General features: G+C 36.4%; 1 protein-coding gene across 10 annotated transcripts in view; it reads left to right on the plus strand.

Moving 5' to 3' along the window:
• CASK (calcium/calmodulin dependent serine protein kinase) overlaps positions 1 to 18,867 on the plus strand; it is a 439,221-nt gene that overhangs the window by 96,899 nt on the left and 323,455 nt on the right. For all 10 annotated transcript variants that reach the window (XM_053917273.2, XM_045187586.3, XM_053917276.2 and 7 more), the window contains exon 2: positions 15,464 to 15,576. In XM_053917273.2, coding sequence (XP_053773248.1) covers positions 15,464 to 15,576 — 113 coding nt within the window. The remainder of the gene's footprint in view (positions 1 to 15,463; positions 15,577 to 18,867) is intronic.

The following is an 18,867-nucleotide window of genomic DNA, read 5'->3' on the forward strand; positions in this document are numbered from 1 at the left end:
GTCGAATCTATAAGCAGTGGTGGTGATGGCATGTGTGGGAGCAGCAGCACTGTGTCTCCATGTGCTCTGCCCCATGGCAGAAGGAGACCCAGGCCCAGTAGCTTCTGATCCCCTCTCCCTCCCAATTGCCCAGGTATAGCAAGTGACCCTAGGAAGTACCTTTTGACCTTGTAGATGGCATCAGCAGGGATTGACTGGGAGTCCCCAGCTGCACCAGAAGAATGAAACAGATTAAACTATCACTGGAACTAAAGCTCACTAAAGTAGTCTAAAACTTATATATAACCTAAACCAGGCAATTACCTGCTAAAATAGAAGATCCTATGATCAGGCTTCTCCTAATAATAACCAAGATATCCAGGATACAATTGAAAATCACTCATCGTGCCAAGCACCAGGAAAACGACAATTTGAATGAGAAGATATTTAGCTGAGGCCAATACCGTGCTGAATCAGATATTGGAATTGATCTCACGAGGATTTTAATTCAGCTGTCATAAAATTGTTCCAACAATCAGTTACAAATTTTCTTGAAACAAATGAAAAGATAGAACATCTCAACAAAGTAAAGCCAAGAGCATTTCCTAACGAATTGGAATTGGAATGTGAAAGAAAGGGATCTAGAATGGTGGCAAAATTACTGGCTAATCAACTGAAAGAAATATGGAGTTGACAAACTGAGATAGGAAGAGGGGAAATCAGGAGTTCACTTTCAGACATGTTGAGGAATATGAGGCCCTTTCTCTTCTTGTTTTCCATGCTCTATTGTGTGTCCTCACATGAGCACTAAAAGGTTGATCCATCCTTGGGAAACTGGTTAAAAGTGAGCATTACTAACTTGCATACATTCTGTTACATATAGGGACTTTGGTTTTTTTCCTAATGTGAAAAATTCCCCATGTTTGAATACCCAATTTTACTATCTTGCCTAAACAGTTATACCCACTTATTTTATACTGTTGTTTTTTGGTTTTTCCCCTAAAGCAATTATTTTCCAGATCATCTACTTTACTTCTTTAGACCTAGAAACTGATTACTGCAGTTATGATTCAAACCTATTTTCTGCTGCCCTGCACTGAGCTGAGTAATTGGGTGTAAATATTTATTTCCTTTGTATGCTTTGCCTTTTTGTTAACTGGATTTTGTTGTTGTTGTTGTTGTTAAAAGACCAGAGGTTGCATTATTGCCTGCTGAATATGCTTATATTAACAATTGTAAAAAAGCAAATTACTTTTGGGAGTATTAATGAATAGACACTTAAATTGCATAGTTCAATCTTTTCTATCCTTCACTAAGCAAACAATTGAATCACACACCACCACCCCCCATCTCTGTAAAAATTTAAACAACAATTTGTGTGCCATGTCTGGGGGGAGAATATTTGTTTCAGAAAAAAAAATGTTTGAAATCTGAATGATTCATAGCCATTACAACCTCATACTTTCTATTTGTATTGTTTGTTATTATAAGTATTAAACTTCAGATCATCATGTTCAAAGTGTTTTTCAGGGAACACTACATATTAGTAGGTGCTACATGGGTGATGGGGGTGGAGTGTGGTGAAGGAGAGAGATGCTCATTTCCGAAATGCAAGACTTGGCTGCTAATGTGCAATGTGAATATTGGGGGGGGGGGGTATTTTATATGTTGTTTCTCAAATTTACTTGATAGGGAAACTTTTTCTCTTTAATGACTGCACAAGGTATCAATTTGGGAAATCTCTATTTAAAGTGTTAGCTAATTACATTTTTGTTTCTGTGCTGCTGTATAAATTTTGCATAATCCTAATGCAACTAAAATTAATAATAGAGAAAGGAGTATTGCTGGCTTTGAAATTTCTTTCATTAACTTGTTTAATTTAAACCAGATCATTTAATTTTATTTAATTCAGAAGTAGGTCTAACTTGCTAGGGAGATCCATAAAACATGGTTCTGAATGGGAAGAGATTAACACTACTCTATAGAAGTATTACTGAAAAAAATCTGTTAATGAACATAGGAAGTTCTGATCTCAAATATTAATTTCCTCTGCTCCTCTTAGATGCAGAGTTGTAATTAATGGCAGGCAACAATGCTGTTATAGGATACTGTGGCATTTGGAAAACAATCTATGTTATTGACATTAACAGAGCACATTCATATTATAAATATGATTTACAATGTAATTTCATTCTGCCAGACGTCATAATTATTAGTTTCAATTTCTAAAGACTAGATTATGCACAACAGAATTTGAAAATTGTTATAATGTTAGTACTAGTTATAAATAATTAAGTTCATGAAAACTACTAGAAAAGGTCAGGAGTGAGTTTCTAAAAAATTGATTCTCTACTGAATGTTGTCATTGGGCCAATTTCTGTTATATAGTCCCACATTTAGAAAATGACATAATGTGAATGTGAAGCTCTTTATTTAAAAATGAAAATCACGCTTCGCTTATGCTGGCCTTTTGAGGAATGGGAGTACCTCTGTGTTCATGTCTAGGGCAGACCTTGCTAAACACTTGATTTGTGTCTACACTGGGGATATGTTCATGTTTTGGGGGGCACTGTCTTCTGTCCTGTCATTCATATCAATAGCTTCAGTTACCTCCTGTTCACTCATGCTTTCTAGGGAGTATAGAAACTGAGAACTTAGATTTTAGAGTTAAGTATATCTAATCTCTAGTCCTGACTCTACCATTCAACACTGTTTGGCTATAGGCAACCTCCTTAGCTTGAGTTTCCTAATCCATAAAATGAGGGCTAATAGTATATTAGTTATTATGGTAAACTATGACAAATAATGAGAGAATATATATGAAGTTCTTAGAAGAGTGCTTGGCACGTACGTTGTAATTGGTAGATTATATTGTCTTTATCACCTACATGTTGACCCCTTTCCTTGAACTTTATACTTTTATCTAATCTCGCTGTATATTGTAAATCTGTAACTCATTCTTTTGACTCACCTTCAGCCTCCCCCTAGCTAATCATTTACTCTGTTGTCTTGACAATTTTTTTACTTAAGTACCTATTAGTTGCCTCAACTATATTGGTCTAGGTCTTTATCATCCCTTGTTTGGGCTAACGTAATAATTTTCTCTTTGGCTCCCACCAACTTCTCAACCCATCCTCCACTCTTCTGTCACAGTGATCTCTGGTCCCCTTCTCCTCCAGCCACTTTTCCTACTTCTCACTGCAGTATTTCATGCCAGTAATACCAAACAGCTTGTAGTATCCAGCACACACCATGCTTTGACTTAGCTCTGTGTTGCACATGCTACCGCTTATTTCTGGAATCCTCCCCTTTCCCTTATTATTCTGAAAAACTCTTTTCGTCTTTCTAAACCCTCCTAGGTATCTCTGTTTCATAGAGGCCTTCTCTGACCACGTTCTTATCAACAGATGAGAAACTCTTAGTATTATACTATTTCAATACGTTGTTCTATAACATATTAAAATTATACATATCAACAGCAATCTATTAGAATTTCCTGAGGGTGCTAATGCTTTATTAATCTTTTTTGGTTTGTCCTTTGTATTTTTTATCTTTTTCCATTGGGGAAAATGAGGTCAATGAATAGGGCAAATATCAGAATTTTTAATGTCAGTGTTTTAATATTTGTGGAAGTTCTTTATATATTTAGCTAAAAAGGTATAAGTGTACAACCAAGTCAGAGTTCTTAATTTGGAATGTGTTTATCTTACAATTCTTTTTTTTTTTTTTCATTTCTTTCCTCCTATGTCTACTCTTCTTCCTTTTCTTATCTGTTACAAAAAATTTTTTCCCTCCTTTTTTCTACTTGATAGATACTGCATCGTATATGAGCTAACAAAGACCTAGAGTCTGTATACCTCTTCTTTGGCTCTAATGAACCCCAGCCCTTAAAACACACACACACACACACACACACTCACATACATTCAATCAATCAAATTTCCCAGAACTTTTGGATAAGTAGAGACTGTTATGTATGCTCTGCAGTTATTCCTAAAAGTAGTGAATGGTGGATATGTAGATTCAAACCAGAGGATTATGTGCTACATAAAATCTAAAACGGGGTCTACTAAACTTTTCACTGAACTATCAAAATTTGATAAAGGTACTAATTATACCAATACAAGTACTGAATTAGTAAATGCTAGTCTTGAAACTCTGTGAGGTACTCAGCTTTGAAAGTTGAGCCAGATTCGTTCTGTTACCTTATTGGAGATCCATGCCAACTTTTTCAAATTAGCTTCTCCTTTTTATTTTCTAGTAAGTATCTGAATTGTATTGAGCTTAATTCCTTTGTCAGGTTTTCTTTTCTTTTTTTTTTAACTTGTTATTTTATTTTATTTATTTATTTTTAGAGAGAGGGGAAGGGAAGGAGAAAGAGAGGAAGAGAAAGATCAATGTGTCGTTGCCTCTCATGCGCCCCCTACTAGGGACCTAGCCCACAACCCAGGCATGTGCCCTGACTGGGAATCGAACCAGCAACTCTTTGGTTTGCAGGCACGCTCCTTTGTCAGGTTTTTAATTGTTAACATTTAGGCAACAGTGTCTAAGACTTTGATTTTAATAATTTTCTACCCCATGTTTATTTCTTTAGCAGTAGCTGTGATTAGGTAAAGTCTTTTTCTTTGGTTTCATCACTGTACCTAAAGTACCCAGCTTGGGGTATGTGTGTGTATGTGTGTGTGTGTGTGCATGTGTTGGAGGTGGAATGGGTACCAGAGGTATTAAAAAGAAGAAAAGTGTGAAAAAAACATCTCTGTCTTCCTAGCATTACCATAAAGCAACAGGAACAAAAGGAAAGGGTTTATTGATTGAATGTCTTGCATAAACTCTCCTTTAGAGGCAATGGCTAACCTAAGTGTTGATGAAATAAGAGGAAAAGACCATCATATCTTCAGCACTATCATTTTTATATATATTTATGTGTCTAGAGTATAGTTTTCAAGATTTTATTCTTTCACAGCTAATGTTGTCATTACCACCATTATATTTTTGTTTCCCTTTCACCTACTCACCATCTATTTCCCTTGTTTCCTAACGTCAGAACTATACAGAAAGTAGTGGGAAGATACAGATTTAGTAAATAAGTAGAAAACTATATGTAAGTGCCATAATTTCCCAAAATTTTATACACTTATATAGAGTGATGGAATATGACAAATTTATCAGTCCCTTGTTCATTCCTAGTTTATTGTTTTTGATACATCATTCACCACATATTTATTGAGGGCCTAGTATATATATACTAAGCACTCATTGAGTTTTCTATATTCTAGTATAAATACATGTAATGTTAAATATAAATATATATTATAAAATATAAATACACCTGTATGTGTACATATGTACACAGCACACACAGTCAATGCTCATTATGTGTGTTATGTTCTATAAAGTTGCCACAAACACTGAATGAGTGAATACTGAACCATTGTTCCTGAGGGAAATACAGGATTAGGTTCCTGTGAGCCTCTGTTCACTTTTCTTCAACCGGCTGATATATAACCTGTTTTATGTGTGCTTCTGTTTAAAGACATCTTGTTTTATATTTGATGATTCATTAACATTGAACTTCCGGACAGTGACCCTTTAACTCATGCCCGAATGACACTTATCTAACATGCATTTTCTCCCTGAGGGACATCACACCCTTCTTGCATTTAGGAACAAAAGGCAGCCCTTCAGCACTACGTTGGTGGGCCATTTTAAACAGTGAAATCACGAACAAAAAGCACAAAATGTGAACAATGCACTAAATAGATGGCAAAAAAGGACACTTGTTTATACTCGGAGAGCTGAAACAAGGAGGCAGTTGCACCTTGTTCAACTTTAGCTGGTAATGGCATGTCGGGTGACTCAAATTTTTCACTGCTGTGCACATATCTGCCAGTGACCAGGAAAATGCCGTAAGTATGGATTTTGGGTTACAAATAAATTTTAGTGAGTAAGTGAATCCACAGATACTTAATCTGCAAATAATAAAGAGTGGCTGTATATCAACTCTGTGTGTCTGTGTGTGTGTGAGAATTTGTTTAGCACCCCTGCCCTTTTCTTCCCTTTTGTTGATTGCTTGTTCTTGTTCATAGTTTTCCTGCATCTCTTGTGGTGCATTGCACAATTTATAAGTATAATGACGTTTCTAGAACTGTAATGTGGACAGGAAGTTTACTACATTTATCAAAGGTTTCCTGAGACATAATGTGTTTTGTTTATACATCTCTTCTAGAGTGATAACTTTATATTATAGATGTCACTCCAAAGTTTATGTAAAGCATCTCCAAGTATTATTTTAAATTTAGTTCAATTAAGTGTAAAATTACAATTAGCATAATTCATATTGACTTGATGTTAGAGATGCAAACATTTTTTCATTTATATTTATCAAGTCATTTAAAATATTTTTATACAGTATTATACAGATATGTAAAAAATTAAGACCTCCTTTGCTTAGCATCATTTTAGGGATGTACCACTCAGTCATTGAAAACATTATTTTTAACTGTGAAATATATATATTGGAGGAGTGTATAAAGTGTGTTGTATTTATTCTGAAGAATAGTAATAAAATGAGAACTCATGAATCCATCATCCACATTAAGAACAGAATATTACTAGTACCTTTAAAAGCCCCTTGTGTGCCCCTTCCCAATCATGTCCCCCTCAACCACTGCCCTGGCTATTGTATCAATCATTTCTTTTGTTCTTGGTTTTGGTTTTTTTACAGCTTTATCACCTATGTATGTACTCCTAAACAGTACATTGTTTAGTCTTTAAAAACTAAGTAGCAAGCACAAACTTAGCCATTATAACGAAAGGGCAATATTACCACTATTGTATAAAGATTCAAAAGGGAAGCTGACCAGAAACTCTAGTTAACAGTCTTGGCTTCAGATCTCCTGACAACATGTAAGAGACCCTGCTGAAAAGTCAGTTGGCAAGGTCCCAAGTAAATCCCAGGAACTGGGGTCTTCACAGGCAGGACAGTGGTGCTGTAGTGGAGGGCTGGGTACTGAATATCCAGCAGGAATGCAGTCAGGACATGGGCTGTTCTGCATTTTCTGCTTTTCTACTCTCGGAGACTTGCCTCCAGCTCTCAGGAACAGGAGAACATTTCCATGGAGTGAAATGAGAGTCTCTGCTGATCCAGACTGCAGAGAAGAGCAGAATCTGATCAGCCCCTGGTCAGCAAAAGCAAAATAGAAGAACCTGGCCCTCGCTCACCTGGTCCCTCTATTTGTAAGTTAAAAAGGTATCCAGTAGCGGTGGGAACCTGTCAACTGTCAGCCGGAGGTCTCCTTCCCTTGTACTCCTGGAGTTCCCTCTATGTATCTTCTGTGTTGGATCTCCTATTTTACTACACCTTGACATCCTATTTACTGGTGTACTCTCTTGCCTTGGCAAACACATCCTACAATAATTTCTTCAGAAACTATGCATTGCAAATAATTTGAGTCCTTTAATATCTAAAAATATCTTTATGATTATGTATTTTTCTGCTGGCTGTAGAATTAAAGGTTAGAAATAATTTTCCTTCACAATTTTGAAGGTATTACTCTGTTTTTTTCTTACTTCTAGCATTGCCATTGAGAGATCAGATACAATTCTGGTCCCTGATCTACTGTGTGTAAACCAAATTATCTTCCCCTCCCAAAGCACCTTTACCTCTACCTCTGGAAATTTGAAACTCTTCTGGCCCACAGTGTTCTTAAATTTCACAGTGGCATGTGTGGACATGGGTCTGTAACCTATTTTGCTGAGTGCTTGGTGGGTCCTTTTAATTTGGGCAACTCATGACTTAAGTTCTGGAAAATTTTGTTGGATTATTCCTTTGAGTTTGTTCCCTTAATTTGCTTTGTTCTTTTTGCTGTACTTTCTGGGAAATTTCCTCAACTTTATCCATCAGCCCTTCTATTGAGTTTTTTTAAAATTTTAAATCCTCACCCGGGGACATTTTTTCATTGTTTTTAGACAGAAAGGGAGGGAGAAGCGGGGAGAGAGAAAGGAGGAAGAGGAGGAGGAGAGACAGACAGACAGACATCAATGTGAGAGAGAAAGGTTGATTGGTTGCCTCTCATACGTGCCCCAACTGGGGATCGAACCTGCAACCTAGGTATATGCCCTGACCAGGAATCAAGCCTGGAACATTTCAGTCTATGGGATGTCACTCCAACCAACTGAGCCACACTAGCCAGGGCTCTATTGAGTTTTAAATTTCTTCGAGTTTAATTTTCTTTATTTTTTTGACATTTGTGTTCTGTCTATCTATCTATTTTTTAATTATATTATATATATTTTTTTAAGATTGTATTTATTTATCTTTAGAGAAAGGGGAAGAGAAGGAGAGGGAAAGAAAGATCAATGTGTGGTTGCCTCTCATGTGCCCTGTACTGGGGACCCGGCCTGCAACCCAGGCATGTGCCCCTGAGTGGGAATCGAACTGGGGACCCTTTGGTTCACAGGCTGGCACTCAGTCCGCTGAACCACACCAGCCAAGGCCTAATTATATTTTATTGATGATGCTATTATACTTGTCCCAATTTTCCCCTATTTGCCCCCCTCAACCCAGCAGCCCCCACTCCCTGAAGCAATCCCCACACCACTATTCATGTTCATGGGTCATGCTTAGGTTCTTTGGCTATAAGGGTGTCCACTCATGTGGCCAAGGATGGTTACGAAGGTGGCCCAATACAAAATTGTAAATTTACGTAAAACCTTTTTTTCTGCTCATCTGTTTTCATTAGAGTTTGTGTATTTAATGTGTGACCCAAGACGACAACTCTTCTTCCAGTGTGGCCCAGAGATGCCAAAGGATTGAACACCCCTGGTACACCATTTCCTATATTGTACTGTACATCTACATGGCTATTCTGTGACTACTTATTTGTACTTCTTAATCCCCTCACCTCTTCATCCATTCCCCCATACCTCTCTCCCATCTGGCAAGCATCAAAACGCTCTGTGTATCCATGATTCTATCTCTGTTCTTCATGTTTGTTTAGTTTGTTTTTTTAGATTCAGTTGTTGATATGTATTTATTGGCATTTATTCATAGTTTTGATCTTTTTCTTAAATAAGTCCCTCTAACATTTCATATAATAATGGCTCGGTGATGATGAACTTCTTTAGTTTTTTTCTTGTCTTGGAAGTTCTTTAGCTGCCCTTCAATTCTAAACGATAGCTTTGCTGGGTAGAGAAATCTTGGCTGTAGGTCCCTGCTTTTCATGACTTTGAATATTTCTTGCCAATCCCTTCTAGTCTACAAAGTTTCTTTTGAGACATCAGCTGGCAGACTAATGGGAACTCCCCTGTAGGTAACTAACTCCTTTTCTTTTGATGCTTTTCTTTAGCATTTTAATTATGGTGTGTCTTGGTGTGGGCCTCTTTGCATCCATCTTGTTTGGGACTCTCTGTGCTTCCTGGACTTGCATGTCTATTTCCTTCAACAAATTAGGGAAGTTTTCTTTCATTGTTTTTCAAATAGATTTCCAATTTCTTGCTCTTTCTCTTCTTCTTCCAGCATCCCTATGATGCAAATGTTGGAACACTTGAAGTTGAGGCTGCTTACACTATGCTTTTTTTGGATTGTTTTCTTCTTTTTGTTCCCGTTGGTTGTTTTTCCTTCCTTATATTCCAAATCATTGATTTGATTCTCGGCTTCATCTACTCTACCATTGTTGCCTGTAAACTGTTCCTGATTTTAATTAGTGTATCCTTTGTTTCTGCTTGGATCTTTTTTATGCTGTTGAGGTCCTAAGTTCCTTGAGCATCTTTATAACCAGTGTTTTGAACTCTGCATCTCGTAGACTGCTTATCTACATTTCATTTAGCTCTTTTTCTGTAGTTTTGATCTGTTCTTTCATTTGGGCCATGTTTCTTTGTCTCCTCATTTGGAGCCTCCCCATGTTTGCTTTTATGTATTAGATAGCGCTGCTTTGACTCCTTGTCTTAGTAACATGGCCTAATGTAGTAGGTGTCCTGAAGGGTCCAGTAGCACAGCCTTTCCTATAACCCATGCTGGTGCTCCCACTCGAGGTGCTCCCTTCATGTGGGCCAATTATACCGTCCTCTTGTAGTTGAGACTTGATTGCTATTGGCATGTCAGTGGGAAGGATTTACCTGGGCCAGGCAGCTGCAAGGATTAGCTGTGACCACTTACCACCAACTTCCACCCTGCATGGAGTATCAGCTATGAGATGGCATGGTGGTGGTGCTCCAACATGGTCTGTAGCTCTCCACTGGGTGTGCAGGCTCTTCAGTGGGGTTTCCTGTGTGGTTCAGGCTGAGGTCAAGTCCTACCTGTGTGTTGCCCAGGACCATCCTGCCTGAACTATAAAGCAGTCTGCATATGACTGCTACTTATGCTTGGCTTGGAGATTTGCAGACAAAGCTAAGCTGTGAATCTAGGCTGGTTGCTGCTAGTCTTGGAACTGCAGCCACTTAGCAAGAAATACAGTGGTTGGGGACTCACTGAGGCTGGCTGTTGCTTGTTTGAGAGGATTTGAGAAGTTGTGAAGCATGAGCCAAGACCAGCCATTAATATGGAAAAAAAACTTGGGTGGACCCATAAGTTGGGTGGCACAGAGTCTCTGGGGATCTCCAGAATGGGCCAAACAGTGTTAGCCAGGTTGATGGAGTCTCTGATATACCACCAGCCTGCTGGCTCTATGCCTCTGTGGGGAGAGGGACAATGTCCCTTTCAGGAAAGGGACAATGGCCTCTGTCAGATAATGCATTTTCTCTCTGTAGGCCACTGATGCTTTTCAAGCTGCTATCCTGGTGCTGGAGCTCAGAGGAAGTGAGTCTGAGTAACTCTTGTGTGTTGGTTCTTTAAGAGGAACTGCTTGGGACTCCAGAAGTTTCTTCCACCAACTCAATCCCCACTGGTTTTTGCAGCAGCCAGAAGTTATGGGGACTTGCCTTCCTGGCATTGTAACCCTGGGCTTGGGAACCTGGTGTGGGGCTGGGACTCCTCGCTCCCAAAATATCCCTCCCAAATTTTTATCCATCATACATGGATGTGGGGATCCCTCCCAAATTTTTATCCACCACACGTGGATGTGGGACCAGACTGTTCTGCATCTCTGCCCCTCCTATCAGTATGGATGGATGTGGTTTCTTTAATTCCATAGTTGTCAGACTTCCGTTCAACTCAATTTTTGATGGTTCTGGGTGATAGTTGTTTTATATTTTAGTTGTAATTTTTATGTGCTTGTGCGAGGAGGCGAGCCCCGTTTACCTATGCTGCCATCCTGACTGGGAGTCCTTGTGTTAATTTTCAAGAGCTCTTTTTTGTTTTCTGAAAGTTCTGTTTTTTTATAGTTATCTTTCTGAGGATAGTAATGGTAGGTTGAGGTTTTCTTCTTGTTTAGTCTGTTTCCTCTAAGTTGCTCTTTCTGTTTGTTTTGATCTCTTCTTCCAAATTAGACTCTTCTCCAGATGTCTTGGAAGTTTGGTTGTCTGCTTATGATTAGGAATAGACCTGTAATTCTTGATCTGGGGCAATTCTCCCCCCACCTTCCTGGGGACATTCGACAATGTCTGTAGACATTTTTTGGTTGTTAAAACTGGTTGAGAGGATGCTACTGGCATCTAGCAGGTAAAGGCCAGGGATGCTGTTATGCATCCTACAAGGCACAGGATTACTTCCACAAGTATCCAGCCCAAATGTCAGTAGTGCCAGGGGTGGGAAGCTGCAGTAGAGGGACTGAAAGAAGATTAAGAGCTCTGAACTTGCTGACAGAACTTGTTGACTTTGGGTTTTAGGGAGGATGACCTAGTTGGGTGGTTTGAACAATTTTGTGTCATTATCTTTAGATCTTTCCTACTGGGCTGGTCAGATATTTAGTAGAAAATCTTTCCTTTTCTGTTTGAAGGGTAAAGATCTAGGTTCTAATCTCTCTCCTATTAAGGGGAGAAGGAGTTGGGGCTGTCTGCATTCAGTTTGTGTGGGAGCATATAATCCCCTTGCTTTCTATATAGTACCCACTTCCTCAGCTGCTTGTGTCCCCAGTTCTAAGACCTAAAGTTTTACCCTCTCTAGAGAATGGACCTTTGTGAGAATGAGATTGGGGCATTTACCCAGTGGCATGTGTTAAGGAGGGGTTCTAGGACTCTAACTGCTTCTCTAACAGATTTCATGCAAACCTTGTTATTTCAGCATCACCCTCTCCCTCCGTCCCAGAGTAATCTAGTGCTATCAGTTTAAATGCTTCTTGAGCATTCTGTACTATAAATGGGTTTGGTTCTGAACTTTCCTTAATTTCTCTTTGCAATTCAGCTTTTCCAAATGTGCTAAGCCTGCTACCATTACTGTATCTGCTTTCTTGCTTCCAAGATTTGATTATTACTCTTGTCTCTCTTGTTCCCTCAGTCCTTCAAAAAAAATTTTAACCCCCTTGGTATCATTTTAGTGGGGTTTGGGAGGAAAATAAATTAGATGCATTGTGCCAAATCTATCCTGTTATCCTAGAAACCAACATACTATATTTTAGCATAATTTCATTTAATTCTAGTCACCTTTATTGATGTATTTACTTTTGTTATCAGAACTGTTCATTTCCTAGACTTAACCTTTCTTCACATAAGTGAAAACTGGAGATTATTCCATGTCTGCATAGAGTCACAGCTGCTTTCTTTTCAAAGCATGTGGGATTTTATAGCAATATTGACTTGTAATGTATCCTGGTTTAATTGACCTTTTACTTAAAAACATAGAATTCTTCAAACAGCCATCTGCCTCCAGGAGAACCTTGTGCCACAATCCCAATCAATATTCAGTATTCTTAAAGAGTTGAATACTGAGCATATATTTCACGAGGTCTGAAAAACCCTAAATTATCTTACTGCATTTTGAATAATATCCTGGCCAGAATTAGTGGAAATATGAGAAACATAGTAGTTTATCATGATAGCTTATGTAAATACTCAAGGATTAACTATATGACAGACTACAAAATTTAAGCATGAAATTTCAAGCATCAAAAAAGATTTTAGGCCAGAGTGAAACCTAGGCCTTGTGAATTTTTGCCATTTATTAAACTGCCATTCAAGTATAATTAATAAGTTTAATACAGTAGATGTTTTATATACACTTTATTGCACCCTCACCCTTTTAACATGGCAAACCAAACCAGATTTTCTCATAGCCAGCCTCTCTTTAACCTGTCAAATAAATGTAATTAAATCCTGCTAAAATTATAGGCACTATATACTCATTTAAATGCTTATCAGTTTCTATTGAGTTTCTAGTTGGTGGATTGAATCACAAAAAAGCTTAAAGTGTATTTCAGTATCTTTTAGTGTATTAAATTTGGTATAATTACGCTAACCCCCTGGATGTCAATGAGGTACAGAATACCCTTGAAAATGCTGTACTTGTGATCTCTCTGCAGGTCATCAGTAATTCATAGATAAAATCATTTTTTGCCTCACATTATAAAATTAGCCTAAAGAATTAATTTGATTTTCTATTTATCCACACATATAAATACATTTGTTTGTTTGGGGTTTTTGTTTTCTCTCCCTTCTCTAGAACTAGCTTTTGTCATTCTACTGTTGCTAAGAGTGGGAGGACAAGCTATGCTTTCTTCCTCATCTTTGCTCAAACCGGTAAAAATAAAGAATTGACCCATTGACCATGAATAATCCCACATACAGATCTCAGAAAATTTCCAAAAAGATGTAGTGAATTGAAGCACATTACACAAATAAATGTATATATAGAGTCCCAAGGGTTTATGTGTGGACAGAAACCAATTACGTTAAGCTTTTCCTGAAATTGCTTGTTATTGTCAGGATAAGTGATCACAAGTAAAATATCCAGATTGAGAATGAAAACATTTGTGGGAGTCCTGTCTCACTTTGTTACATTGTCTTCTCACAAAGGAAAATCTTTGAATGGTTTTGAGTGATTATCAAAAAGATCTTGTTTCTATCGAGTTCTGAAAGGTATATTATTACCATTGCTTTTCTTTCCAGTTTAGCTTTGTTAGGTTGTTTCAAGAGAGAGATTTACTGCTGTATGTAATCAATGTCCTGGTGATGTCATGGTGAAATCAACTAATTCATATGATCCCAGAGAAATGCTTAAGTCTGGGTTACACTGTATTCTTTTGCATGTGTTCTAGTTGAAAGAAAAAAAGACAAACTTAAACTTTAAGGCAAGCAGAATCACAAATATCCTAGATAAATGAAGAACCTTTCTCTATCTCCTAATTGACCACATGCGTCCAGGTGTACTGTTTTTGCCTGTAAAAGCCAATGAGGATGTTTTGTGTTTTTTCCTGAGGGGGAAAATACACACATGTATGTATGTGTACTTAATGACTGAAACCATTCTAGCCTTCAAAAAAAAACTATTGTAGTGCATTACTATTGAATTTGGTATTATTCAATAGTTGATTTAAGAATGTAGAAATCTATCTTTTGATTATCTTTAGATCAGATGCTTATTTGGTAACTATTAATCACAAGAAACTGTGTGTGTGTGTGTGTGTGTGTGCATGTGTATGTTTTAATGCCTGGGCATTGATATTTCATCAATCATCCCAATTTTGAGAGCCACCAATTTAGACCGAGGAGAGGACTAGGTGAGCAAATGATTGAACCAGTGACACTCTGCTAGTAGAAATTATTTTCTTCACTATAGCAGTTTAGAACAGTTCCAAAATGAAGTTTGAGGAGGATGAAGGATTTCTCTGTGACCTCAGGTGATGCTGGAGAGGTTGTTGGGAGACCAAATCATGTGAGGCTTTCACTTTGTAAAGTGCCTGTTCGAGTGTTTTGGCCAGATTTTAGTGGAGTGTATTTTCTTTTCTTATTTTACTTAAGAATTATTTATGTAATTTGGTTCCTAACTAAATATATGTATTGCACATACCTTCTCTCTCTGGGATTTTAAGCAGAAATATAATACCAGATTTGCATTTTTAAAACATCACTGCAAGTATGAATAGGAATTATTTTTAGGTAGTTCTGGTAGAAAATGGTATTAGCTTAGACTAGGGTATGAGACATGGAGAGAAGTGGATAGGATTAAGAGATATTTGGAATAAATTCAATAGGACTGGTTAGTGAAGATTAGAAAGGTGGTAGGTAAGATGAAAGGAAGGGGTCAAGAGTGACTCAAGTTTCTGGTTTAAAACATAAAAGTTATGTATGTTGCCAGTGATCAATTTCTTATTTTGTTTAAGATGTTGATAATATGTATAGAATATTACAATGATTATTTTCCTTAAATATAAGAATGCTATTTAGAATTTTAAAGCATGATTTTGAAATGCAAATTTATTTTGTTTTTCTGGATTAATAACTTTATCAGTCACTTACCTCATGAATTATAGAAAAATATGTTCAAAATTACAATACCTAAATTTGATTTTGAAAACTGTGACTACAGTAAACAATGAAATATCAGTGAGATATTGGGAGAGAAATGGGAACTTAGGAAAATCAATTAATTAAACTTCGCTTTTTTTTTTTTTAGGGGCCCCTTCAGTGTTGTACGACGATGTATCAACAGAGAAACTGGGCAACAATTTGCTGTAAAAATTGTTGATGTAGCCAAGTTCACATCAAGTCCAGGGTTAAGTACAGAAGGTAAGAGATGGATTTCAAGTAAGTTATTTGATGTCTGGCTTTATTTCATCTCCAAAATCCATTTATCAACCTAACCTTCATCTGGGGGTGGGGAAACAGAGGTTATAATGTAGTGGGGAAGTGGGTGGAGACAGTTTAAAGTCTATTCTAGTTTGTTAGAATTCTAGAACATGGTATTTGAAAGATTGCTAGAGTGATTTACAGAGTTATAAAGTCATCTAGAATTGCTTATAGGCCTATGTGTTTTGATTAGGATGAAAGTGAAATCAGAACATATATTTTTTTAGTGTTTAATTTTGAGTCCTATGGTATACAACATGGGACAGGAAGGGAGAGAATGGAAATAATGACAAAGACACGATAATTGCAGATCAGAAGAAACTCATGAATTTTCTTCAAGTTTGTAACTTACTTCCTTTAGAAATATGATCTAATAGAATTAAAAGACTCACATAATGTTGGGCTTAAGTCACATGTGGTGGGTGTGTGTGAAAATTTGAAAGATCAATACTGTTAGGACTTGCAGGACTGAAACTTTTAAGACATTAATATGGGTAATCATATTCATGTATGTATATTCATAAATAGTATGTAATCACTTAGTTATTTTTTACAGTTTTAAGCCATAGTTTCATGTAGCCACAATTCACATATGCTCACACTTTACATGGCACAATTATTGTATTTTTCTAATTATCCTGTCTTCTAACTTTAGACTTTTTCACAGTCCAGTAGAAGATGTATCCTTCTTTAGTCCTTTCCTTTCTAATCCCAAAAGCAATGCAGCTGATAGTTTAAATTGGAAAACCTAAGGCAGAGTGGCCTATTTATATTTTATCCACTTATGCTACTTTGGGGAGTAGAAGTCCACATAATATGAACTCCAAGTTAATATGTTCCTGCAGATATTTTGGAGGACCCTTATTTTGAAACGTCAATATTTTTGCAAACCTTCGAAATATTATTATCCATATGTTAATTATAAAAGATCCCTGGAGGTTGTTACTCATAAAAAATCACTAACTGAAATTTTTAGTGCTTTAATCTTTGAAATCTTACAGTAAGATTTAGGTTTTATATATTATGGTTTCATACTCTAAAATTGGCTCTTATTACTTTCTAATACAAATTATTTTATAAATTTAGCAGAATTTAAAATTTACTTCCAATCAGGCTTTACGACTAAATTGTTACCTAAAAATTTTTAACTGCATTTAAATATACTGTGTTTGATTTTAGGTACCTCAGTTTTCAACTAATAAAGAAAACCTTTCTGAGTACTGAGATAATTTTGCATAAACCTAGTTTATTAAACATATAGATGCGTTGAATCTTTATTTCTCTTAAATGTTCTGATACTATTGATGAACTGTTAGTAAGATTCCAGTTCAAAATCATAAGTCTAAATCAATTAGTATTCCTATATTATATATATGTATATTGCATAATATATACCTATATGTATTATATACAGGCATATCGATATTATATAGGCTTACCGATATAGTAAATATAAATATATTTATATATAAATAAAATATTTTTTAAGTCCTCACCTGAGGATATTCTTATTGATTTGACAGATAGAGACAGACAGACATCATTGGTTGCCTCCCATACATGCCCCAACTGGGGATCGAACCCACAACCTAGGAATGTGCCCTGACTAGGAATCAAACCTGCAACATTTTGGTGTATGGGATACTTCAAGTAACTGAGCCACCTGGCACGGGCAATATACCTATATTATATTGATTTAGGTCATCATTAATACCTAATTCTGAATCTCTCCAATCTAAAGAGTTTTAGGGAGACAATTACTTTATCAGTTGGCTGAGAATGTTTATTTCTTCAGCGAGAGATCCCTAGAGATATAGACCCATGCTGCCAGGCTGAATGTCATCCATCAGGGAGTCAAACGCCAAACGTTTTTTTGTTTTTTTTTAAAGAGGGGATTGACATGTAGTCCATGCCTCTTAGTTTAAGTTTTGTCTTTATCGAATATATGGGAAATTGTAGCTCACTTTATTGCTTTGGCATGACTTTGGCTACAAAAATGTCTTCGGGTCCTGTTTTGAAGGTAAAGCCAGGTCATTCCATTGATCCTATGTGGTAGGGCCACAGTCTCTAAGTATTAAAAGATATCCAGTTGAAGTTTGCTTATTACTTATGACTATCTGGTTTTCATCAGGATTCAATTTTCTTCAATTGAAAATGTGCAATTAGTTCTATATTTGTGGCAACAAAATGTAGTTTTCCCACCTTCTTTAACACAATGACCGAGAAACAATCAAAATTTTATCTCCTTCCCTGACCATTATTTTTTTGCAATGGAGTTCCCATACCCTCTATTATTCATTTTCATACTAGTTTATTTAATTCTAATTTGAACTCATTTTAAGATTTATTATATATAATAAATAATAAAGTATTTATTTTATTATTTACACCTCTGGACAGTGCCCCCCAATCCCAACTTCTTTAAACTCTTTTCCATCACTACAGGCAAAACATTTTATCCCCTTTGCCTTTGCAGTCAATTTGCTAATTGTTAGGGTCCAAAAATGACCTCATTCATGGCTAAAGATAGGAGATGCTATACTAGGAAGAAACATTTCCAAGTGAAATTTAACACAAAAAGTTTAAATAAGTTCAAATAAGAATATCTAGAAATATCTACATTTACCATTACATTCTCTCCTAATTAATCTTGTCTCATAGGCGACAGAGAATTTAACATATCATTCTTTATTCTTTCCTTTCCTATTTTATTTCTGCCTTTGTGGTTTATTTGATCTTTGTCATTGCCTCAACATTTTTTTTCCTGTTCTCTTAATGCATTTGTATTCAAATACATCATTGAAAAAAATACGTTTTGTAAAGGGTCACCTGGGAACTACCATGTGCTGTTTATTTGGATAGGTCTTTATAATACAAAGACAAATAGAAACAGCATCTACTCTTAAGAGACTTACAGCTTAATAGTCTCCAACCATTGTTTCTAAAAATTTTAGGAGAAAACATATGTAATGCTACATATAATGTACAAGTTAGCTTTTAAAATGAAATGTATTAGTTGACCATGTTTTAATATTTTAAATTCTTATTACTCCATTGAAGATGTGATATAATTATTTGAATATCTGTTCTGTATTTCCCCATTAAAATCATATTTTTTCTCCTTCAGTAGTAGTTTTTAATACACAAGCTGCAGAATATTTAAGAACCCCTTAAATTATAGGCAGAATTATGTATATATGTTCATTTTCCTAGGAAGAGATTCCACAGATT

Source organism: Desmodus rotundus, chromosome X, assembly GCF_022682495.2.
Source record: "Desmodus rotundus isolate HL8 chromosome X, HLdesRot8A.1, whole genome shotgun sequence".
In the NCBI taxonomy this organism is placed as follows: Eukaryota; Metazoa; Chordata; class Mammalia; order Chiroptera; family Phyllostomidae; genus Desmodus; species Desmodus rotundus.